The sequence below is a fragment of the Pipistrellus hanaki genome (genome assembly GCF_964339955.1).
Source record: "Pipistrellus hanaki genome assembly, chromosome: 2".
NCBI classification, from domain to species: domain Eukaryota; kingdom Metazoa; phylum Chordata; class Mammalia; order Chiroptera; family Vespertilionidae; genus Pipistrellus; species Pipistrellus hanaki.
Window position 1 is genome coordinate 39,687,832 of NC_140504.1, and position 23,564 is coordinate 39,711,395.

Sequence of the window (23,564 nt, forward strand, 5' to 3'; positions counted from 1 at the left end):
TAAAGATCATGGCTGAGAGGAGGATAGTCAGAGAAGAGAACCTGCCTTTGTCCAGAAAGGCTTTCCCATGACAACTCACTTTGACTTTTCCTCTTACCTCTCTGCTACCCCTTATCATTCATTATCTTTTGCCGACCTCTACTCTTGTACTCTAGCCCTCTCCTCATCACTCATAGGAACAAAATACAGAGTATTCTATACTTCAGCCATCTCTATTCCTCTTCCTAAATATTTTCTCAAATTGATTTCTCTCCATTCTTAATCATTTCAAATTCCTTACTACTTCTGCCTGCAGAGTTCCCAGTTTCCACCTGTGCTTTTGGCTCACATTCATGCATCTTTCTTGTCCTAGCTTAAATGTTGCTCTTTTAGGGATGACTTTCTGAATACTCCAGACCAAACCAGGTTCCTTTATTATACTTATCACAGTTGTGTAATAGTGACATGAATTATTTGTCTAATTGAGTATCTTCCCTGAGTCATAGCTCACATACCATTTGGTGCCCATCCCTTCTTTTAGTTAGTATCTGAGATGATTGGAAGTTTTTAAGGGTGGGGACTAGGTCCTTCACTTTATCCCTGGTGCCTAGAAGAGGACCTGCTTGTAATTGTTCAGCAAATATTTTTAGACTTATTGACCAAAGCTAAAATGAATATGGAAAAGGTGAGAATAGAGACAAAATAAAATTAGGTATCGGAAGATGTTTAAAAATAGTTCTAATACTATTAATAGTAGTATTGAACCTACAACAGCTCTTATCAGGGCCTTTTATTTGAGTACTTCAGTTTCAATTTTTTTTACAGAGAAGGAATAAGAAAAATTAGGGAGGAGAATTCAAGATCTTTTCCATTCTTAAAGGTTTAAGGGAGATAATTGGTTAGACTTATTCAATTGTATCAACCAAGCAACTTTTCCTTTTTACAGGTAGTTCTCATGTGTTGGGAAAATCATCTCTATGATGCTATGATCTATGTTTACAACAGAGGCATGAATGAGTTTATTAGTCCAATGGAGGTAAGATACTTCCTATCTTGAACACATATTTAATATTGTCTTTTAGTGTTTTTTTCCCCTATTCTATATTTTCTTTGAATAGTTTCTGTTCCCATAGAATAATTTTTAAAATTTCTTTTAGATTTACTAGGCTTTTACCCATTTGGTAATTTGTTAAATACCCATTAATTTCACATTTTCTTCCATTGCTTTTTTATATCTGCAAAAGTATTTAAATATCAGGGAATAATCCTATATAATAAAAGGCCAATATACAAATTGACCAAATGGCGGAACAACCAGTTGCTATTACGTGCAGTGACCACCAGGGGGCAGATGTTCAACACAGTAGCTGCCCCCTGGTAGTCAGTGCACTCCCATAGTGCGAAGGATATCCAACCAATGGCTTAGGCCTGCTCCCCATAGGCCGGCCTAAGCCATCAGTTGGACATCCCCCGAGGGCTCCCGGACTGTGAGAGAGTGCAGGCCAGGCTGAGGCATCCCCCTTCCCCTAAGTGCAAGAATTTCATGCACCGGACCTCTAGTATCCTATATAATAAAAGCCTAATATGCTAAGTGTCCAGTTGTTCAGTCAACCAATCAAAGTATAATATGCTAATGATATGCTAAGGCCACTCAACCACTTGCTATGACATGCACTGACCACCAGGGGGCAGACAGTGGACTGGTTGACCAGTCGCTATGATGTGCACTGACCACCAGGGAGCATATGCTCTAACCGGTAGGTTAGCTTGCTATTGGGGTTTGGCCATTAGGGACTGAGGGAGATGGGCTAGACATACCCTGGAGCCCTCCCGCAGTCCCTTCCCCAACTGGCCAACCTCCACGTCCCTTCCTGGTTCCAATTGTGCACTGGTGGGGTCTCTTGTCCTTGCCTGCACCCTGTCCTGACCTGCACCCTCTCGCAATCTGAGACCCTTTGGGGGATGTTGCAGAGCTGGTTTTGGCCAAATCCCATAGGCCAGGCCAAGGGACCTCACTGGTGCACGAATTTGTACACCAGGCCTCTAGTAGAAAATAAAAAGTAATGCATGCCTGTTAGACTTTAAATTTTTTTCTGAAGATTTTTTTAATATTTTAATAGCTTTTCCAAAGGTATAAGAAATTTATTATTGCCAAAACCGGTTTGGCTCAGTGGTAGAGCGTCGGTCTGCGGACTGAAAGGTCCCAGGTTCGATTCCGGTCAGGGGCATGTACCTTGGTTGCGGGCACATCCCTGGAAGGGGGTGTGCAAGAGGCAGCTGGTTGATGTTACTCTCTCATCGACGTTTCTAGCTCTCTATCACTCTCTCCTACTCTTTGTAAAAAATCAATAAAATATATATATAAAAAAAGAAATTTATTATTGTTATTGTATATAATAAATGTACTATTGAGTAATATTATTTGTAGATATAGTCTGCTGGGGAAGTTCCTGAAAATGTTGGGAGGTAATTATTTGTTAATTGCTGGTTTGTTGCTTTTCCAAGTTCAGAATTTTGTAGAGCATTCTTTATCCCATATAATAAAGAGGTAATATGCAAATTGACCCTCATGCCCTCACAAGATGGCTGCCTATGACCAGGTTGGCAGGGAGGTAAGTGAGGGACAACCAAACAACTTACCAAGCAGGCTATGTTGGGCGACCAGGTCCACATGGGGGTTAGTGAGGGATGACCAAAGACTGACCAAGCAGGCTGCATGGGGTGACCAGGCAGGCAGGGGATTAGTGAGGGACAACCAAATTACTGAACAGCAGGCTGCATGGGGTGACCAGACCAGCAGTTGGGGGGCAGTTAGGGGTGACCAGGCAGGCAAACAGGTGAGCAATTAGGAGCCAGTGGTCCAGGATTGTGAGAGGGATGTCCGACTGCCAGATTGGGTCCAATCCCTGGCAGTTGGACATCCCCCAAGGGGTCCTGGATTGGAGAGGGTGCAGGCTGGGCTAAGGGGACCTTCCCCTCACCCCCCCCCCCTCCATGCACGAATTTTGTGCACCAGGCCCATACACACACATCCAGGTCTTCCTTGTTATTTGCCTTATATTTGAAGACAGAATTGAGGATAATGCAATGTGTCCTGCTGGCCCATTGCTTTATTACAGTGACTAATTCTGAACCAGGCATCTGCTGAAGGCAGCCAGTCAACTTATTTTCATACTTAATTCCATGCAAAACTATCTTCAGTATTATTAAGTCAGCAGTAATTCCATGATAGTTCAGTCTTCTTTAAATGCATTTTAGCTTGCTGAGTATCCCTCTAATTCATAACTTCTTCCATTTTGGATGCACCTCTTTCTTGGTCAGTTTTCAGAATGAGAGCCACAGCTCTCTTCCTCTGCTTTTGACCGTGATTGTGTGTCAAGTAAGTATTTTATATTCTTAACACCTATCAGCTGCTTCCTTACCCAGAGGAAGAGCCACCAGCTGCCTACTCAGTGAGGTCCAGAGCCTCCTGCCTGCAGAAATGTTCTCTGTCCCATTACTAAACCACAATTAGGAAGAATTAATGCAATTCCTACTTTCAAGATAATTCCTTAAAGTAGATTTTAATTTGATGCATTCTATGTTGAAAAAAATGATTGGTGATTTTTTGTTATTGTTGCTTTTGAAGTTTTTATTTTCTGTGGGTTTTTTATTCTTCAAAATCTGGTTTGCATTTATACCTGTATATCTCAGATGGAACACTGAGGTTGCCTTTTTTTGTGTTAAGAGTAGTTTTAAAGTTTAATGACTGTCGCCAGGAGCTTGGTACTTGTTATTAAAGAGTCATTTGGAGATTTTAGCAGTGGAAGGTTAGATGCATTTTATTATTTCTTTTATAACTCTCTGCCAATAAGGAAATCTCTTTTCAGTCTTTAAAGTTTAGTTATTGTAGTACTTACAAAGGTCTAAATTAAAGGGAGGTGTCCTGTCTTTTGAAATTTTGTAGAATGAAGGACAGTCATTGAATTTGAGGTGGCTACTATACTCTCAAATATTTTTTTAGTTCTAGTTGTGGCTGCTTTTGGAGTAAAAGTAGTAGTGTCTTGTTTAGTGAGGAAAACTTCCTCTATCAACTTAGGTCCTATTGATGGGGGAGACTGTGAATTACTGATAATAGACAGATTAATAGGAGAAAAGATAAGATTTATTCACTGTGTACTGGGATCTTACAGTGGTGAGTAACTCACTGAATAGCCAGTAGTAAAAGTTTATATACCAGTTTAACAAAATGTTCTGTGAGGAGAGATTTAGGGATTTATGAAGAAGGATGGATGCTTTTATTGGGCTTTTTGGTGTTGATATAGAACTGCATTTGCACTTTCCAGTGCTATGGGTCAGTCTTCTCCCAAACAGAAAACTCCCTTCCGGGAAGGCCAATTAGTTTTGCCATTAATCTTGTATTTTTAGAGGCTCTGTTTAAATCTAGGTAATGTTTCTGTCTGTGGCTGATAGTTCAGATGATTTCAGTTTAAAGTAATCTTCATTATCATTTTGGTGGGTTATTAATTCCTTCACTTGCTTACTGTTTTTTTAAGAAAGCTAAGGATATCTTATATAAGAAACTAGAGGCCTGGTGCATGAAATTTGTCCATGAGGTGGGGGTAATGGTGTCCCTCAGCCCGGCCTGCACCCTCTCCAATCCGGGACCTCTCAGGGGATGTCTGACCGACAGAATTGGGCCTACATTGGCAGTCAGACACCCCTCTCACAATCTGGGGCCGCTGGCTCCTAAACACTCACATGCCTGCCTGATCACCCCTAACCACTCTGCCTACCTGCTGATCACTCCTAACCCTCTGCCTGCCTGCCTGATTGCCCCTAACCCCTTTGCCTGCCTGCCTGCCTGATTCCCCTAACCACTCTGCCTGCCTGCCTGATTGCCCCTAACTGTTCCCCTGACTGCCTAATTGCCCCTAACCACCTCTGCCTGCCTGCCTGATTGCCCCTAACTGCACTCCTGCTAGCCTTATCACCCCCAACTGCTCTCCCCTGCTGGCTTGATTGCCCCTAACCACCCCTGCCTCGGCCCCCACCACTATGGCTTTGTCCAAAAAGACGTCCAGTCTATCCGGTATAATTAACATATTACCATTTTATTAGTATAGATTATAATCTCAATAAAGACCTTTATCATTAAACTGATATTTATTAAATGGTTTCTTTTAGTGAGGAATATGACAATGACTATTTTTCAGTGATCCTTCTAAAGCAATTCATGTCTACATTAAAAGTTTTTATAGTTAATTTTATGAGTGTCTAATTCAGTCAAAGATGATTAATAGCATAAGATTTGTGATTACCTTTTAAACAATACTCTTTTTGAAAAATGATAATGATTGTTTTTCTATTTCATTTTTATGCAGAAACTTTTCAAAGTCATTGCTCCTCCTCTGAATGCAGGAAAGACACTAACAGGTATTTTCTAAGCCTTAAATTTTTTTTTTTAAATATCATAAAATTCACCAATTTTATGTGAACAGTGTAAATTTTGGCAATTGTATATAATCATGTAACTGCCACCATAATGAAATGTAGTGAAAACTACGTATATGGTTTCTTCACGCTAAAAAGTTTCCTCCTGCCCTTTTGCAGTCTATTCTTTGCCAGCAGTCTGACCTAGACAATCACTGATTTACTTTCTATCACTTATTTCATGTAAATAGATTCTACAGTATGTAATCTTTGATGTTGTATTTCTTTCAGTTAGCATGTTTGGAGATTCATCCATGTTATTGCATGTATGAATATTTCATTCCCTTTTACTGCTGCATGGTATTTCATGAATTGGATATACCATAATTTGTTTATTTATTCACCAGTTGATGGGTATTTAAGGTGCTTCTAGTTTGGAGCTATTATAAGTAATTCTACAACATTTGTGATGAATTTTGCTTTTAATTAAACTTTTTATTGTAAGGAAATTAGAAATTCACATGCAGTTGTAAGAAATGAGACAAGAGCCGAAGCCGTTTTGGCTCAGTGGTAGAGCGTCGGCCTGCAGACTGAAAGGTCCCAGGTTCGATTCTGGTCAAGGCATGTACCTTGGTTGCGGGCACATTCCCAGTAGTGGGTGTGCAGGAGGCAGCTGGTCGATGTTTCTCTCTCATCGACGTTTCTAGCTCTCTATCTCTCTCCCTTTCTCTCTGTTAAAAATCAATAAAATATATTAAAAAGAAAAAAAAAGAAATGAGACAAGAGATCCTATGTACTCATTACCATTTCCTTAATGATAACATTTTACAAAACTAAAGCACTGTATAACCAGATATTCACATAAAGGCAAGATATAGAACAGTTTCATCACTATGTGGTTTCTGATATGTTGCCCTATCACCAATCGCTGATCCCTACCTATAGATAATTTTTTATGTGGGCATATGTGTTCATTTTCTTGGGCAACTGCAGTTTTGGAATGTTCGTTGCTAGTGTATAGAAATGAAATTTGATTTTTGTATATTGATCTTATCTCCTGCATTCTTGCTGAATTCATTTATTTTAATTTTTAATGGAGTTTATAAAATTTTCTAAATATATAAGATCATGTCAGCTATAGAGGTAGTTTTACTTCTTCCGTTCTCATATGCACTTCTTTTATCATTTATTTTTTCTTCACTAATTGGCTTTGCTAGAATTTCGAGTACAGTGTTGAACAGAAATAGCAAGAAGGAATATCCTTATCTTTTTCCTGACCTAAGGGGGAAAGAATTTAATCTTTACCATTAAATGTGATGTTAACTGTGGGTGTTTTAGAGATGGCCTTATCAGCTTGAGGATGTTTCCTTCTATTCCTAGTTTGTTGAGTATCTTTAACGTGAAAGAGTTGAATTTGATCAAAGGTTTTTCCCTTCATCTATTGAGGTTATCTTGTGAGTTTTGTCCTTTGTTGATATAGTCTATAAGATTCATTGATTTTTATATGTTAAACAAATCTTACATTCTTGGGATAATCCCACTTGGTCATGGTGTATACTTTTTTTTTTTTTAACACGTTGCTGGATTGAGTTTGCTAGTGTTATCTTTTGAGTCTTTTTATGTCTATATACATAACAGATAGTTTATTTTCTTATATTTTTTGCTAGTCTTGATATAAAGTATATTTGATATTTTGTTATATTTGCCTCATAAAATGAGTTGGAAAGTGCCCTCCTGTTTTTTGGTGTGTGTTTTTAAGAATTTCTGAAGGATTGCCGCTCTTTCAGTGTTTAATAGAGTTCATTAATAAAGCCATGTGGGCCAGGGATTTTTTTTTGGAAGTATTAAAATTACTAATTTAGTCTCTGCTTGTTAAGTCTATGTAAATTATCTATTGCTTCAGTTTGGTATTTTGTTTACTTGGAATTTGTTCATATTATTATCTGTTATTACATTTATTGGTGTATATTACCTAGGATATTCTCTTGTCATGTATTTTTGGAAGGTCAGCAATGATATCTCTTATTAATGATTTTGATACTTTGAGTCTTCTTTTCTAGGTCTGTCTAGCTAAGATTTGTAAATTTTGTTAGTCTTTTAAAAAAAACCCAATTATGATTTTATTGATTTTTTTTAAATTTTTCTTTCCTTTCTCACTTATTTTAGTCTTCATTTACTTTATATTGTTTTGGTTTTAATTTGCAAAATGGTGCCACTATTGTGGAAAACAGTTTGGTGATTTCTTACAAAAGTAAACATATTCTTAACATATGATCCAGAAATTGCTCCCTTTAGTATTTACCCAAAGGAGTAGAATACTTATGTCTGCACAAAAACTGCACACAGATGCTTATAATAGCTTTCTTCATAATTACCAAAATTTGCAAGCAATCAAGGTGTTCTTTAGTAGATGAATGGATGAATAAACTGTGGAATATCCAGACAGTGAAATATTATTCACTACTAAAAGAAAAAAAATGAGCTATCAAGCCATGAAAAAACATGGAGGAAACATATGCATATTACTATGTAAAAGAAGCCAATTTGAAAAGGCTACCTACTATATGATTCCAGTTATGTGACATTGTGAAAGGCAAAACTATGGATACAGTAGAGGGATCAGTTTTTGTTAGAGGTGAGTGGAGAGGGGGGGAAAGATGAGTAGGTGGAGCTTGGGATTTATAGGGCAGTGAAGCTATTCTGTCTGATACTATATTGGTGGATACATGTCATTATATACTTGTCAAAACCTACAGAATGTGCACCACAAGAGTGAACCATTCTGTAAACTATGGACTTGAGATGATAATGATGCATCAATGTAGGTTCATTGATTATAAGAAACATAGCACTCTGGTGTGGGATGTTGATAGTGGGGGTAATTGTGTGGTGTAGGGATATGGATGTGGGTATATGGGAATCTCTATACCTTTCTCTCAATTTTGCTGTAAACCCAATTAAAATTTCTCTAGAAATAAAGTTTATTAATTTAAGGTAAATTAAATTTGAGTTGAAGCAGGATACAATAATTCACTTAATTTTGAGCAATTCAAGTTTATTTGCACTTAACTTAGATTTAGAGTACTTATATAAAGGATTACTGAGTAAATAAGAGATATGCACTTGCACTCTGTCCAATATTTATATATCAAAAATAGAAACTTCACCTTCTCATTTATTACCAACCACGAATTCCTAAAATCTGCACACCACAAGAGTTACTGATCCGTTCTAAAGATCATTTAGTCAGTATCTCAAACATTTGTGAGCAGTGGCCTTCTCAGCCCTAGAGCACCATAGGTGGTAAGAGTCCCATTACAAATGAGAAGATGTTAATATGTCTTAATGTTAATTGGTCATGACCTAGAATTCAACTCATTGCCTGCACTACACCTTCCCCTGGTCCAAAGCTATTGGTAAAGCCGATAATACATAGATCTCTACCCTCAGACCCATATCTTCTATATGCACCCTTGAATGACTCATTGATTTTGTGTCCGTGAAAAGATTCTAATGGGAATTCTAAAAATAATAAAGTGGTCTTATCTCAGTTTTCTGTTACTTGGAGATATACTTACTTTGCCTTAAATGTCAGGTTTTATGTTTTGTTTTCACATAACGATTATATTGCTGAAAAGGTTTTGAGAGAGAATTGCTAACAAAAATTTTTCCATTTTAGATGAACAAGTTGTTATGGGCAACAAACTTCTTGTATATATTAGGTAAGAGATTTTTTATTTGTTTATCTGTTATGATCCTATAATTTCCCCCTATATTCTTAAAGGTACTGTCATCTCTTATTTATGTAGTGCCTTTCATTTTTCATTGCTCTTTCATGTAGAGCACTGCTTCTCAACCATGATTGAGTTTGTCCCTCATGCACTCTGCCCCCACCCTAAGTCATTTGGCAATGTATGGAGACATTTTTGTTAGTTATAACTGGGACTGGGGGAGAGATGCTACGGGCATCTAGTGGGTATAAGCCAGGGAAGCTTCTAAATATCTTACAATGTATAGGGTAGTCCCCACAACAAAAAATTCTCTCTCAAAATATCAATAGGGTTGAAGTTGAGAAACCATGCTGTAGAGTACTTTATTTTTACTATCTACACCTTTCTGGGGTATGTATTAGTATTGTCTATATTATGTCAGGGCAAGAGATTTAAATCATGGAAAAGTTAGTGACAGAGGTAAAACTGCTGTTGGAAAAGAGATCTTTGCAATAGCCCCGTGGTCGGCAAACTGCGGCTTGCGAGCCATATGTGGCTCTTCGGCCCCTTGAGTGTGGCTCTTCCACAAAATACCACGGCCTGAGCGAGTCTATTTTGAAGAAGTGGCATTAGAAGAAGTATAAATTTGAAAAATTTGGCTCTCAAAAGAAATTTCAATCGTTGTACTGTTGATATTTGGCTCTGTTGACTAATGAGTTTGCCGACCATTGCAATAGACTATGTAGGCTCAGAACTGTGTCCTGATGGAATTTTTAGGTGGATAACTTGCAGGCAGGCAGGGAGGTGGCAGAACCTGCCAGAGCATCACTGTAGCTCCTATCCAGTGTCAGAATTAAATTTGAGACTCTTTTCATTTTTTAAACTTCTTAGAATATGCTGGTATCCAGCTGTCTCTAATGTAACACTCAAAGTTGATGATTAGTTTAAAGAGGTTTAAAATTCATACACCTCCCTCAAACCCCCACACATACAAAGAAAAAAAAATCCAGAAGAAAAATGAGGGCATATTCGAAGACATTTTGTATTTCAGCCTATAAGCCAAGTCATTAGCCATAGGGAAGGTCTGATTTGGTGGTAAAACTGTACAGTTAATTTCTCATGAGATTCTAACTCTCCCTGAAGGCTTGTCTAATTGTAGACACTTTCCAGACCTGTCGTAGCCTAGCTCATTCCCCATCTTTAATCACCATTCTTAGAGCCACTGGTTTAAATGCCTCTGAGAAAATCAGGTTTCTAACAGGGAGATCATAGTTTAATGGCACCATTAGGTTTTTTTGTAGATGCTCAGTATGTGACTTTTAGACAGTCTCTTTTCCTTCTCACCTCTTTAGTGAAGCTTGTGTTTTCTTAGGAAAATATGAAGAAATATGATTTAGTCACAGATATGTTACTTCACCACCATCCCTGTCACCCACATTTTCTGAGCGGGCAGTCATCCTGATCTGGATTTGAACTAGACCTGGGTTTGAACTGGATCTAACTGACAAAAGTGGAGCCTACTTAAAATCAAACCAGCATCTTGGGTTTGAGAAACAGTGTTACCCGAAGTTAGCGCCTTACAAATCACCACATCTGTTCTCCTTCTTTTCTTCTAGCTGTTGTCTAGCAGGTCGTGCCTATCCCCTTGGTGACATCCCTGAAGATCTTGTTCCCTTGGTTAAAAACCAGGTTGGTGCTATTTTCACAGCATTGTTACCATCTTTGCCTCATGCTAATTGTGCTAAAGACAATTGTATTGAGTGTTACACCTGGGGCAGGAGGGAGCCTACTCACCATTACTGAAACCAGTAATTATAGCTACAGAAGTGATAACATAGCGGTACTTTCGAGTAAATTCAACCTGCCTGTATTTTATCCCAATGGGAATCAATGCTTTGCAAGATACTTTGCAAGGTGAGAAAATAATCAACTTTCTTTCCCCCAACTTGGCAGGTTTTTGAATTTCTAATTCGCCTGCATTCAGCAGAAGCTTCCCCTGAGGAAGAAATCTATCCCTATGTTCGGACTTTGCTACATTTTGACACAAGAGAATTTCTAAATGTATTGGCACTGGTAAGATATTATGATTTTAAGGTATTTTAAAAGCCAGGTGATAACATTTTTTAAAATAGAAAAAAAGCCAAATAATAATACTTATGCAGGTACTATTTTTATGCCCTGGCAATAAGTCAAGGTTTCAGATGTTAAATTTTGAATTGTTATGTCATCCAATATTTCTAATTCTTTATCTCCCTTCCTTTCCTCCTCCTCTTCTTCTGCCTTCTCTCTCTCCCATTTTTAACACATTCTTATCAAAAAGTTGAAAAAAGCAGGGTTAAATGTGGTACATTTTTTATTTTATAAGTTATATTAGTTGCATACTAAACATGGAAGAAGGCGCTAAAGGACATCTGGTGGTGATGATAGTTGTAATGGAACACATATATTTCCTGAAAAAAAAAATATCCTTGAACATGTTTAACTAAACATGGATTTGGATGAGCCAGGTTTCCGTGAAAATGCCCCCAGTGGAATATATATATATATATATATATATATATATATATATATATATACCTAAGCAACCAGCCGATTATTGGCTGATCGTTTGACGGGCAGCTATGATGCCCAGTGACCACCAAGGGGACAGAAGCTCAACGCGGGAGCTGCTGAACTGTGGTGACTTGGCTGCTGAGGTTCTCGGGTGATGCACCAGGAACCAGAGAGGAGGGAGCCCAATTCCAGAATACGTCACCCAAGAACCACCCTCTCGCAATCCATTACCTCTCAGGGGATGTCAGAGAGCTGATTTCAGCCTGATCCCCACAGGCCAGGCCAAGAGACCCCAGTAATTATATAAAATATATATCTTCCCAAAAATTGTATTATAAGTTGTTTTTTAAAAGCCTTTGATAACACAGACAGTGCTTATATTATCATGCTTAGTGAAGTATCAGGCTTGTAAATGTATAAAACCTAAATATTGCATGTGTACAATATTTGAAGAAAAATAGAGAGGAAGACACAAATATTGTATATGTACAATATTTGGAAATATAATACATCTAATTTTTTTTTCATTTAAATTCTTTATTGTTTAAAGTATTACATAAGTCTCCTTTTCCCCCATTGACCTTTACCCGGCTGCCCCCATCCCCCAGCATGTGCCCTCACTCCCCCACCCCCAATCCATTGGTTATGCTCATATTCATGTATTCAAATCCTTTGGTTGATCTCTTACCCCCATACTCTCGACCTTCCCTCATAGGCTGGACAGTCTGCCTGATGCTTCTATGTCTCTGGTTCTATTTTAGTTCATCAGTTTATGTTGTTCATTATATTCCACAAATGAGTGAGATCGTGTGATATTTATCTTTCTCTAACTGGCTTATTTAGCTTAGCATAATGCTCTCCAGTTCCATTCATGTTGTTGCAAATGGTAAGAATTCCTTTTTTTACAGCAGCATAGTATTCCATTGTAACACATCTAAATCTGAATAGTAATTACCTCTGTGAGATGGGGCAAATTTCTCTAATGAATATAAAGAATTTTCATAAGTTGAATAATATAATAAACTTAAATACAAAAAATAAGTGCCCATGAGATCAACATTCCAATTATACCATACTTTGAATTAGTTTAATTTGAAAATCTGACTTCAGAAGTAGTACCTTTAATTGCACAGAAAGAAGGGAAAAGAAACTTAGAACTGGAAGGCAGCCCTATTGGTTTAGGAGACCTGAGACATCCAGAAATCATAAGGGAATTGGTGTTTGGCATGTAGGAAAGAAACCAAAACAAACAGAAGTAAGGGCTTTGGAAGGAGCAGTAGAGAACAGAAAAGAATTTTATCCAATTTTTATTTTTTAAGGATTGTGGTAGCACTGAAGGTCATTTGGAATTATGTTGATGTCTGAATTATGAGATTAGAACTAGTAGTAAGGCTGTAATACAATCCCATTTGCTTGACAAATATTTGAGCACCCAGTGTATCACATACACTATACTAACTAGGGGTACACCCTTGACTGACAGGATATAAACCATGCCCTTGTGGAGGAAGGGGATCCAGACTTGTATATAAGGAAGTACAGCACAGTGTAATACATGCCACTGGAGAAGATGCTGTGGAAACACTGAGGAGGGAAATCTAATGGAGGTTTAGGGAGTTTCTTGAATAAAATAATGTTCATGTTGAGTCTCAAAAAATGACTAGAAGCTAGTCTGATTAAAGTTAGGGGAAATATTCTAGGCAGAAAGATAGAATATATGAAAAGGCCTGGGAACAAGAGAGAACAATATGTTTCAAAGAAGTGAAAAAAAAAATTACCGGTAATATGGCTGCATCTTTAAGTGTAAGGAAGCCTTCAAAGAGTGACAAATCCAAAGAAGTGGATAGAGGCAGTATTGTAATCCATGGTAAGAAGTTTGGACTTTGTACAGAGCAGTAGATAGTCACTGAAGACTTTTGGATAGAGGAATATCATGATTTGTAGTTTAGAGAAATTCCCTTGTCCACTGTATGAAAAATGGGCTGAAATAAGATAAGATTGGAGGCAAGAAGATCTGTTAGAAAATTTTTATAGTAATCTAGATAGAAGATAATGGTGACTTGAATTCAGGCAGTGACAGTGAGGACACTAAGACATGAAAGAATTTGGGAGATATTTTAGAAGGCAAATTGACCTAAAATTTAGGGCTTATTATACTCTTGGATGTGAAAGGTAAGACAAATGGGGAATCATCAAAGATTCCAAGGTTTCTGACTGAGTGAAGTGAATGTGTAATGGTTTATTTGTTTATCGAATAGGGAGGGAGTCAGAAGGGAAGCAGGTTTCTCAGGAGATGGGGTGGGAGGAAATTTAGATAATTAGCTTTCTTTTGAACGTAATGAATTTAAAGTGCCTAAAAGACAAGTGGAGGTTTCCTTCCATGCATAATCCAGTGTTGGCTGCATCCCCAAACACGAAAGCTGGAGAAATTGATAATGCTTAGGGTACTAAGTCCTGTTATGTCTACCATAACTAATTAATGATATGACCTTTCTAGTTCAGTAAATACCATTTTCAGAGATACACAAAAGAATTTAGGTGACAGATTTTTTAAACCACATTTTTCCAGTTTTTTTTATTTAGGATTTTTTTTTTTCAAGTAAAGTTTTTAAATTTAGCTTTCTTGAGGTATCTATACTAATAAAAGGATAATATGCTAATTAAACCAGGTTGACCAGACATCTTCTGGTCATCCTGTCCTCCTTCCAGACAAAGCCATGGTGGCGGGGGCCAAGACAGAGGCGGTTAGGGGTAATCAGGCCAGCAGGGGAGGCAGGTCCTTGGGCTTGTTTTCAGTTTTACGCTAATATGAATAAAACTATGAACATTTACATGTAGGCCTTTGTGTGGACATATCTTCTTATTTCTTGTAAGTAAATATCAAAGAATCGAATTACTCGGTCATTTTTTTTGTTAAGTGTGTTATTTTACTTCATAAGAAACTGACAGTTTCTTGAATCGGTTGTACCATTTTACATCCTACTAGCAGTATATGAGGGTATCAGTATTCTGACTTACCAACACTTGTCTTTTGAATAGATGAAGTTTTACATTTTTATCAAGTCTAATATGTCAGTTTTGTTTTGTAATCATGCTTTTGGAGTCATGTCAAAGAAATATTTGCCTAACTCAAGGTTGCAAAGATTTTCTCATGTTTTCTTCTAGAAGGTTTATGATTTTAGTATTTATGTTTAGATCTGTGATCCATTTTGAAGAAATTTTTGCATGTGATGCAAGGTTTAGATGCAAGTTTGGGTGTGATTTTGTTTTGTTTTTTGCATATGGATATAGAACTCTTAGGGCACTATTTGATGAAAAGACTATTCTTTCTCTACTGAATTGTCTTTGTACTTTATCAAAGATCTGTCATGTGTGTATGTGCAGGGTCTATTTCAGAACTCTAATCTATGCCATTGGTTTGTTTGTCCCTCTTTATTCCAGTACCACACTGTCTTAATTTCTGTAGCTTTACAATGAGTATGGAAATCACGTTGTGTTAGCACTCCAATGTTTTTGTTATTTTTCAGAATTGCTTTGTCTTTTGCTTTTTATTATGAATTTTTAGAATTATCTTGTTAATTTCTTTCAAAAGCCTGCTGGGATTTTGATTAGAATTGTGTTTAATGTTTAGTCAATTTGAGGAGAATTGACATCGTAGCAATATTGAGTTTCCTGACTCATGAAGAGATATATTGTTCCATTTATTTAGGTCTTTAATTTTTGTCAGCAATATTTTGTAGTTTTCAGAGTGATGAGGACTCAATGTAATGATTTCTCTATTATGAAATATTTCTCTATATGTCATTCATTATATAATTTAAAATTTTTTATAAATTAAAAATTGCCTTCCTCTGATACTGCTTTGTACACTGCTTTCAAGATAATAAGGATAATTATGTGACCATAATCAATAAAGAAATTTTAAAAAAAGATAACTGACATCAACCTGATTTTTTTTAACTTTCTCAGGGGCTTAAGCCTGTTTTTAGAGAACCAGAATACCTTTTTTTCACATATTTAAAAACTAATAGTTTTACTCTAAGATATCACTTAGACTTGACTGTTCTGGTTCAATTTTATACATGGTTGGGCAAAAGTAGGTTTGCAGTTGTGAATATGCAAAACTACTTATCTTGTATTATTATTAACCTACTTTTGCACACCCCTATTTATATATTGTGGGCCCTTTAATATGTGAATTTGAGTCTTTTTATTTCTTTCTTGAATTATAGATTGAATACTTTTTCTGCTTTGTTGTTTTTCATTTTATCTTCAGAAACTCTAGTTATTTGTATACCAGAGGTCCAGTGCATGAAATTTGTGCACTGGAAGGGGTGTCCCTCAGCCTGGTCTGCACCCTCTTGCAGTCCACGACCCCTCAGGGGATGTCTGCTCACTGGCTTAGGCCCGTGGGGATTGGGCCTAAGCTGGCAGTCAGACATCCCTCTCACAGTCTGAGACCCCTTGCTTCTTACCACTTGGCTTACTGCTCCTTAGGGCTGCTGTGGAGGCGGGAGAGGCTTCCACCACCCCCGCTGTGCTCACCAGCCGTGAGCCTGGCTTCTGGCTGAGCTGTGCTCCCCTGTGAGAGTGCACTGACCACCAGGGGGCAGCTTCTGTGTTGAGCATCTGCCCCCTGGTGGTCAGTGCCCATCATAGTGACCAGTCGTTCTGGTTGTTCTGCTTTACTGGTCACTTAGGCTTTTATTATATAGATTGTATATTCTTTTATATTTATCAGCTTTTCTCTGATTTCTTTTATTTCCTTCTTTGTTTAAATTTCATTTTTTTGTTTCTTTTCTATTTATCTTCTCTACTCTTACTGTGCTTTTTTAGTCATATCTCTTCTCTCTTAGGTGGCTTGTAGTTGTCTTCATTTCTGAGATGAATTTGACCTTTATTTCAGTTATTTTTCTGATTTTCATTAGCTTTTATTTCATATCTTTCTACTCTTTGTTCATTTCTTTTTGAATTCCTAAATTTCCAGTTTGTGATGTTCTTTCAGATCTGAGATTATATTATTAAACATATTTAATGTTTGTTGGGGTATTATACCTTATTTCTATTTTATGGCTACTTTTTATTTTGTTTTATTCTAGAGTGCCTTCAGTTGCTGCTTTTATTCTCATTTTTTTGTGTTGGGTTTTTCTGGACTGGCAATAATAGATGACCTTGTTGGAAGGTGGGGGAAAATTATAGGCTGGTTTTCCTAGTTCACGTGCCTTCTTCATTTGCTACAATTAAGTATAATTTATTAAATAGTGTGTTTTTTTTTTAATATATTCTATTGACTTTTTACAGAGAGGAAGGGAGAGGGATAGAGAGCTAAAAACGTCAATGAGAGAGAAACATTGACCAGGTGCCTCTTGCACACCCCTACTGGGGATGTGCCCGCAACCAAGGCACATATCCTTGACCGGAATCAAACCTGGGACCTTTCAGTCCGCAGATTGACATTCTATCCACTGAGCCAAACCAGTTTCGGCTAAATAGTGTTTTTTGAGGGTGGTCCATCATCTTCTCAATATTGACATTATTTTATTTTAATAAATACTTTATCTTGAGCCACTTCTTTCTTTACCATAAGCCTCCAAGGAATATCTCCCCCTTTCAAAGTTCCTCCCTCTGCCCCAAAAGCAGTGTCTTACTATGACCTCTGATCCACACTTGCCAGTAGTCCCCTTCCTTTGACCTTCCTATTAGCTGTGGTCTGACCCATCAGATCTCTGACCTGATGTCAGGATTTCCTCACCAGGGCGGGTTCTCTTTGCTATTATAGTTGTTCTGCTACCACTGACACCTTGTCACACCCTCCTTTCTTCTACCCAATTTTACCCTGACTTCTTTTTGGTGTTAGGGCTTTGGAGCCAACTTTGCTAATTTGGGATGTTTATTTTCCCAAGTTAATTTTATGTAAGTTGAACTTTGTGGTATATGTTGCACTTTTCCCATTTGCCTAGGTTGTTGGTGATTGTTTTGTTTTTAATCATCATAGAAGGGCTCTTGCTGGAGGGTGTCTGAAGATATTAGGACAAGGATCAAATTCAGCTTCCTTTGGCCTCTGGTTTGTGTGAGCTAAGAATTCTTTACATTTTTAAGGGTTATAAAAACAGAAGAAGATCAGATACAATTTTTCTGAGATCTTCAACTTATCTCACCTTAAAAGTGACCAAAACATGTCTTTCTGGAATTACCTTTGAATAAAAATTTGTATATTTAAAAATAAACAAATAAAAACAGAAGAAGAATATGTCATAGTGATTGCATGTAGCCCACAAAGCCTATATAGTATTTTTTTCCCAGCCTTTACAGAGAATGTTCATTTATCCCTTGATTAGAATTTATCATTTGTTGTTACCCTATAAAAACCCTATAATAATTTTTAAGGGACTACAGAAAGAATTTTTTATGACCAAATATACAGATAACTTTGGACTCGAGTGTTAGTTTACCTGTGCGCTTCATAAACTCCATTAGGACATCTTTGCATATTAATCTTCCAATAAATACTATATAGTTAGAAGCATCTTTGTGGAATGATAATGTTTTAACAGTGATATGCCATTTTGGTGGCATCTGTTAACTACAATCAAAATACGTCATTATGCCCTGGTCCATGTGGCTCAGTAGGTTGAATGTTGTTCCTTGTACCAAAAGGTCGCTGGTTCAATTCCTGGTCAGGACACTTGCCCAGGTAGCAGGTTCAGTCCCTGACTGGGGTGCATACATGAGGCAACCCATAGATGTTTCTCTCTCACATCAATGTTTCTCTTTCTTCCTTTCTCTCTTTCTTTTTTTTTTCCCCCCTTTCTCCCTCTCTCCCTATCTCAAATTAATAAAAATGTATAATAAAATTTTTAAAATGTCATTATGTATATCACCACTTAATTATATTTACGGAAATAAACTTTCAATATCTGCTTCAAAGCAGTGGATACATTCTGCCAAAAGGAAAATAGATAATGAAATTATTTTTTTACTTGCTTTACTGATGTACTTTTATAATATGTATATTAATTCTCCATGATTTTTATTTTAGTTGACTAGTACTTGTATTAGTGGATAGTAACTTATGTTTGTACCTGTGTGTGTGAGTGTAGTGCATGTTTGTTATTCTTATAAACCTGGATATAGAACTGAGAGACTTTCTAGTCCATCTTTTTGTCTTTAGGTAGGATCATATTTAACCCACTTAAACATCATAATATTTTTGGTTCAATCTTTCCAGAATAAGAGTTTCTAGAGTTTCCTTGATAACTTGATAGTTTTAGCATTTCTCAACTAAGTGACAGCAAAGAGGTCTAGCTAAGTTAAAATATTTTTTTAAAGATTGTATTTTTCTGTGTAATTAACTAGACAAATCAGCAATAATTTGTTTAAAGTGCTTACTGTGTGGTCAGGCAGGAGGAAGGAAGGAGAGGCATGCTAATAAGAGACCTGCATGAACAAAGGTGCTTTGGGGAAGTTCAGGGCCCATTTGAAGAATAGCAAGTTATTCTGGTTTGAATGTAACTATGATGTAATCATGAAAGCTCATGGCTGTGAACATTTTTAAAAACTCTATAGGCACAATATGGAGTCTATTTTCTTATTTCAGGGAAATAAGAAATAAATTATTGCTATGTGATTTTACATATTTCAAGAGCCAAATGTGCTAAGTGAAAACCATAGGGAAGATCTTCAAGTCTTTCATCATATAAATAACTTTATTTAACCTTTTTTATATGAATACAATTTCAATTTCTTCATATATGCATCCTCCAGGTATCAGATATTTTTCAGAATTAGGTACTGTCATTTACTTTGATACATGTTCTATTTAAAATACATTTGACTTTACGTGAATAGGGCCATATAAAGTGATATACTTGGCAGTATTTTGAAAATAGGATACCTATTCCTTTTACATAGGCTTGAGTGTTTTAACATTGCATCTTTTGCCATAATAATTTTTATAGATATCTATCATTTTTTCTTATTTGTCATGACAGTTATTTTTCATGGCAATTGGTAAACTGTATTTCCAAATAGCATAAGCGGAATGATGGCTGAGCATATAACATGTATTTCATCTTTCTTTTCTTTTTTTTAAAATATATTTTATTAATTTTGTACAGAGAGGAAGGGAGAGAGATAGAGAGTTAGAAGCATCGATGGGAGAGAGTCATCGATCAGCTGCCTCTTGCACACCCCCTACTGGGGATATGCCCGCAACCAAGGTACATGCCCTTGACCGGAATCGAACCCTGGACCTTTCAGTCCCCAAGCCGACGCTCTATCCATTGAGCCAAACCGGTTTCGGCTATTTCATCTTTCTTAAACCCTTGCTCATAAGTTGCCTCTTGCCATTGGTGTTCTTTCTTTTTCATTGCCTTTAAACTTTGCCTTTCTTTCTCAAATCACTTTTTGGTTGCATGATGATCACTATATTTTTATACTTTTTTGTTATTTTAAAGTCTCAGAATACCATGCTATATTAAATGCTATATATTTTTACTTAACTAAAAAAAATTTTACTATTAAAGATATATAAGCAAAAAGTTGATGAAGAATGGTTATCTTATTTGAAAAATTTCCTGACTTTTAATAATTTCCTGTTGCCTTCTAAAATTTGCAAATAATAATTTTTTTAAAAAATGTTTCCCTTTTAGACTTTTGAAGATTTTAAAAATGACAAGCAAGCTGTAGAATATCAACAGCGTATTGTGGATATATTATTGAAAGTAAGTATTCAAAGAATGCATGCCTTTGTATTGATGTTTTTATTAAGAAAATTGAATTGTTTTATAGCAAGTTCTAAAATAATCTTCTTTAAGGAAGCAATATGCTGCAATCATTTAAAAATTTTATTATGATGTCATTGTCTTCAAAAACTGAACAAAATAGTAATCATTCAAAATATTTAATGAATCTCAGCTTTAGACTGTATACTAGGATATTAGGTACTACTCTAGAAAAATGCATATTGAGATAATTGCTATGTTAGTAATTATATGCAATCATAGAGACTGACTTCAGAATGCTTTGAAAAAGTAAATAATGTGAAGAATCTCCCTTTGTTTCATACCAGCATCACTAGTAGGAGTGGCTAAGATAGTGCCATAGTTTTACCATGGTACTGAGATGACAGGTACCACTTAAGAATGTATTATTTGGCCAAGACCGGTTTGGCTTAATGGATAGAGCGTTGGCTTGGGGACTGAAGGGTCCCGGGTTCGATTCCGGTCAAGGGCATGTACCTTGGTTGCAGGCATATCCCCAGTACGGGGTGTGCAAAAGGCAGCTGATCGATGACTCTCTCTCATCGATGTTTCTAACTCTCTATATCTCTCCTTTCCTCTCTGTACAAAATCAATAAAATATATTTTTTTAAAAAAGAATGCATTATTTGAGGCACACAGAGATAGTCATCCCATCTAAATCTATCTAGATTAAGTCCAAAGCCGTTTTGAGATTAATGCTGTTGCTAATAAATGAATCTGTACAGCTTTTAATCAGGCCAGTTTCTTCTTGTAGTTGAAAGCCTAGAATTTGTGTTCTGTTCATTTGGCTGTGAAGTGAAAATTTATTCCTCATAGTGACTTGTGGATTATTTTGCACAAGAGAACACTATGGAAATATTCTCTAGTTAATGCATAACATTAATTAATGCATTACATTTGTAATAGTCCTTTATAATTTCCAAAGCACATATATATGTTATGTCATTTGAGCTGTTTATTGGTCTTGTAAGATAGGCAGTGATGAATATGAAATTAGGGTTGCTAAATTCCCAAACTTTGATCCAGGTGGCTAGTATGGAGAATCTTCACCTGGATTTCCAAAATACCTCCCTAAATAGTCTTTTCACAAATTTTGTCTTCCTCTGGTTTGTGATCTTGCCTTTCCTCTACCTAATATTCATTTATGACTCCCCATTGGATCAGTTGTAATTAAGTTCTGCTATGAGAGAAAATTCAAATAACAGTTTAATTTTGAAGGGAATTTTTTTTTTTATATAAGTCTAGAGATAGACAACCTGATTAGATTAGCTTTATAAACTTATCAGGGATGCAGATTGCTTTTTTGTTACTGCTGTTATTTTTAGTATATGGTTTCTAGCTTTTGGTCCAAAATGACTGCTCAGGCTTCAGCCATCACCTCTGCATTCTAGTTAGCCTGAATGCATAAGGGGATGAAGAAGATAGTGTTCTCTCTCTTTAAGAAAATGTCTCAGAGGTTGTGTACTATAATTCTGCTTATATCATATTGATCAGAACTTAGATATATGACTCTGTACTCTGTATTGTGGGTGACTATGTATTTAGCTAAAAGTAAGGAGTTCTGTTAGAGGCAAAGTTTAAAAGTAAGGAGTTCTGTTAGGAGAGAATAGATGTTGGAGCACAAGTACTAGTTTCTGCCTTACCTATCTAAACTGTTTAATATTGCACCCAAGATCCTTCTTTGTTTTTTGGCCCCCGCCTACTACACTGTAATTCTCCTTTCTCCTACTGCCCTTCCCCCCCTCCCCCCTGTATTATGAACTTCTTAACCATATTAAATTATTGGAATTCACTGAACTTTACGTGTCATCTTTATGGCTTATGCTCTTTGCATGAGTTTTCTATTATCCCATCTTGCCTTTTCCTTCTTTTTCTCTCTGCCTGGCAAATTCCTAACAATTTCCCAATGTGTAACTCTTGTATCATCCATGAGAAACTCTTAGAATGCTCTTCCACACTTCCAGGTTGATTAGTTGCCCCTTCTCTATGCTCATATTGTAGAATATTTTATGCTCCACTTGGAGCGCTGTATTGTAATTATTTACATGTATATTTTTCTGCTTGGATTTGAGCGTCTTGTAGGTAGACCTTGAGGATTTGTTTTTGTAACCTAATTTAATTATAGTTGACATACAATATTCTTTTAGTTTCAGGTGTACAACATAGTGATTCAATATTTTTTACATTACAGAATGATCACTACAATAAATCTAGTTATTGTCTGTCACAAAGTTACAGTACTATTGACTATATTCCCTATGCTGTATATTATATCCTCATGACTTATTTATAACGAGAAGTTTGTACCTCTTAATTCCCTTTGCCTATATTGCCTGTTCCCTCCATTCCCCAAACCTCATCTCTTTGACAACCACCGGTTTGTTCTCTGTATCTATGCTCTGTTTCTGTTTTCATTTGTTATGCTTAATAGATTCCACATATAAGTGAAATCAGGCAGTATTTGTCTTTCTCACCTATTTCACTTGGCATAATATTATTTGGGTCCATCTATGTTGTTGCAAATGGTCAGATATCATTATCATTACTTATAGCTGAATAATATTCCATTGTATGTACATACATCTCATTTTCTTTATCTGTTTACTAGAGGCCCAGCACACTATTAAGTCGTGCGCGGTTAGGGTCTCTAGGCCTAGCTGCAGTCAGGGCCATGTCCACTGCCTGGCGTCACTCCTCCACCTCCATGGCTCCTGCCCCCGTGAACCTCCACGCTCACCGCCCCTGCCCCACAAGGCTCCTTGTCCTCATCTGCCCCGCAGAGCACCACGCTAACAGCTAACAGTCCCTGCCCCGCCTCCACCACACTTCGATGCCCCACGCCACCGTGGGAAGCTCCACGTTGACAGCCCCTGCTACTGCAATGCGCTTCCGCCTCTCCGGCCCGTAAAGCTCCATACTCACAGCCCCCACGATGCTCCTCCACCTCAGCCACGCTATGAAGCTCCATGCCCACCCCCGAGCCTCCTCAGCCTCCATGGCAACACCCTGCCACGCTGTGAGAGCTGGACGGTCCTTTGGGCCCACAGCTCCCATCTCCTGCTGCCCGCCGTGGGCGGCCAGGGGCCCACAGCTTCCATCCCTCAGCTCCTTAGCTTGTTGTTTGGTCATCCGTCCAGTCGTGTAGGTC

General features: G+C 37.1%; 1 protein-coding gene across 1 annotated transcript in view; it reads left to right on the plus strand.

Moving 5' to 3' along the window:
• VPS8 (VPS8 subunit of CORVET complex) overlaps nucleotides 1–23,564 on the plus strand; it is a 235,378-nt gene that overhangs the window by 101,952 nt on the left and 109,862 nt on the right. The window contains exons 23-28 of the mRNA XM_084872527.1: nucleotides 926–1,015; nucleotides 5,343–5,394; nucleotides 9,071–9,113; nucleotides 10,718–10,790; nucleotides 11,055–11,174; nucleotides 20,306–20,377. Of these exons, the coding sequence (XP_084728653.1) occupies nucleotides 926–1,015; nucleotides 5,343–5,394; nucleotides 9,071–9,113; nucleotides 10,718–10,790; nucleotides 11,055–11,174; nucleotides 20,306–20,377 (450 nt within the window). The remainder of the gene's footprint in view (nucleotides 1–925; nucleotides 1,016–5,342; nucleotides 5,395–9,070; nucleotides 9,114–10,717; nucleotides 10,791–11,054; nucleotides 11,175–20,305; nucleotides 20,378–23,564) is intronic.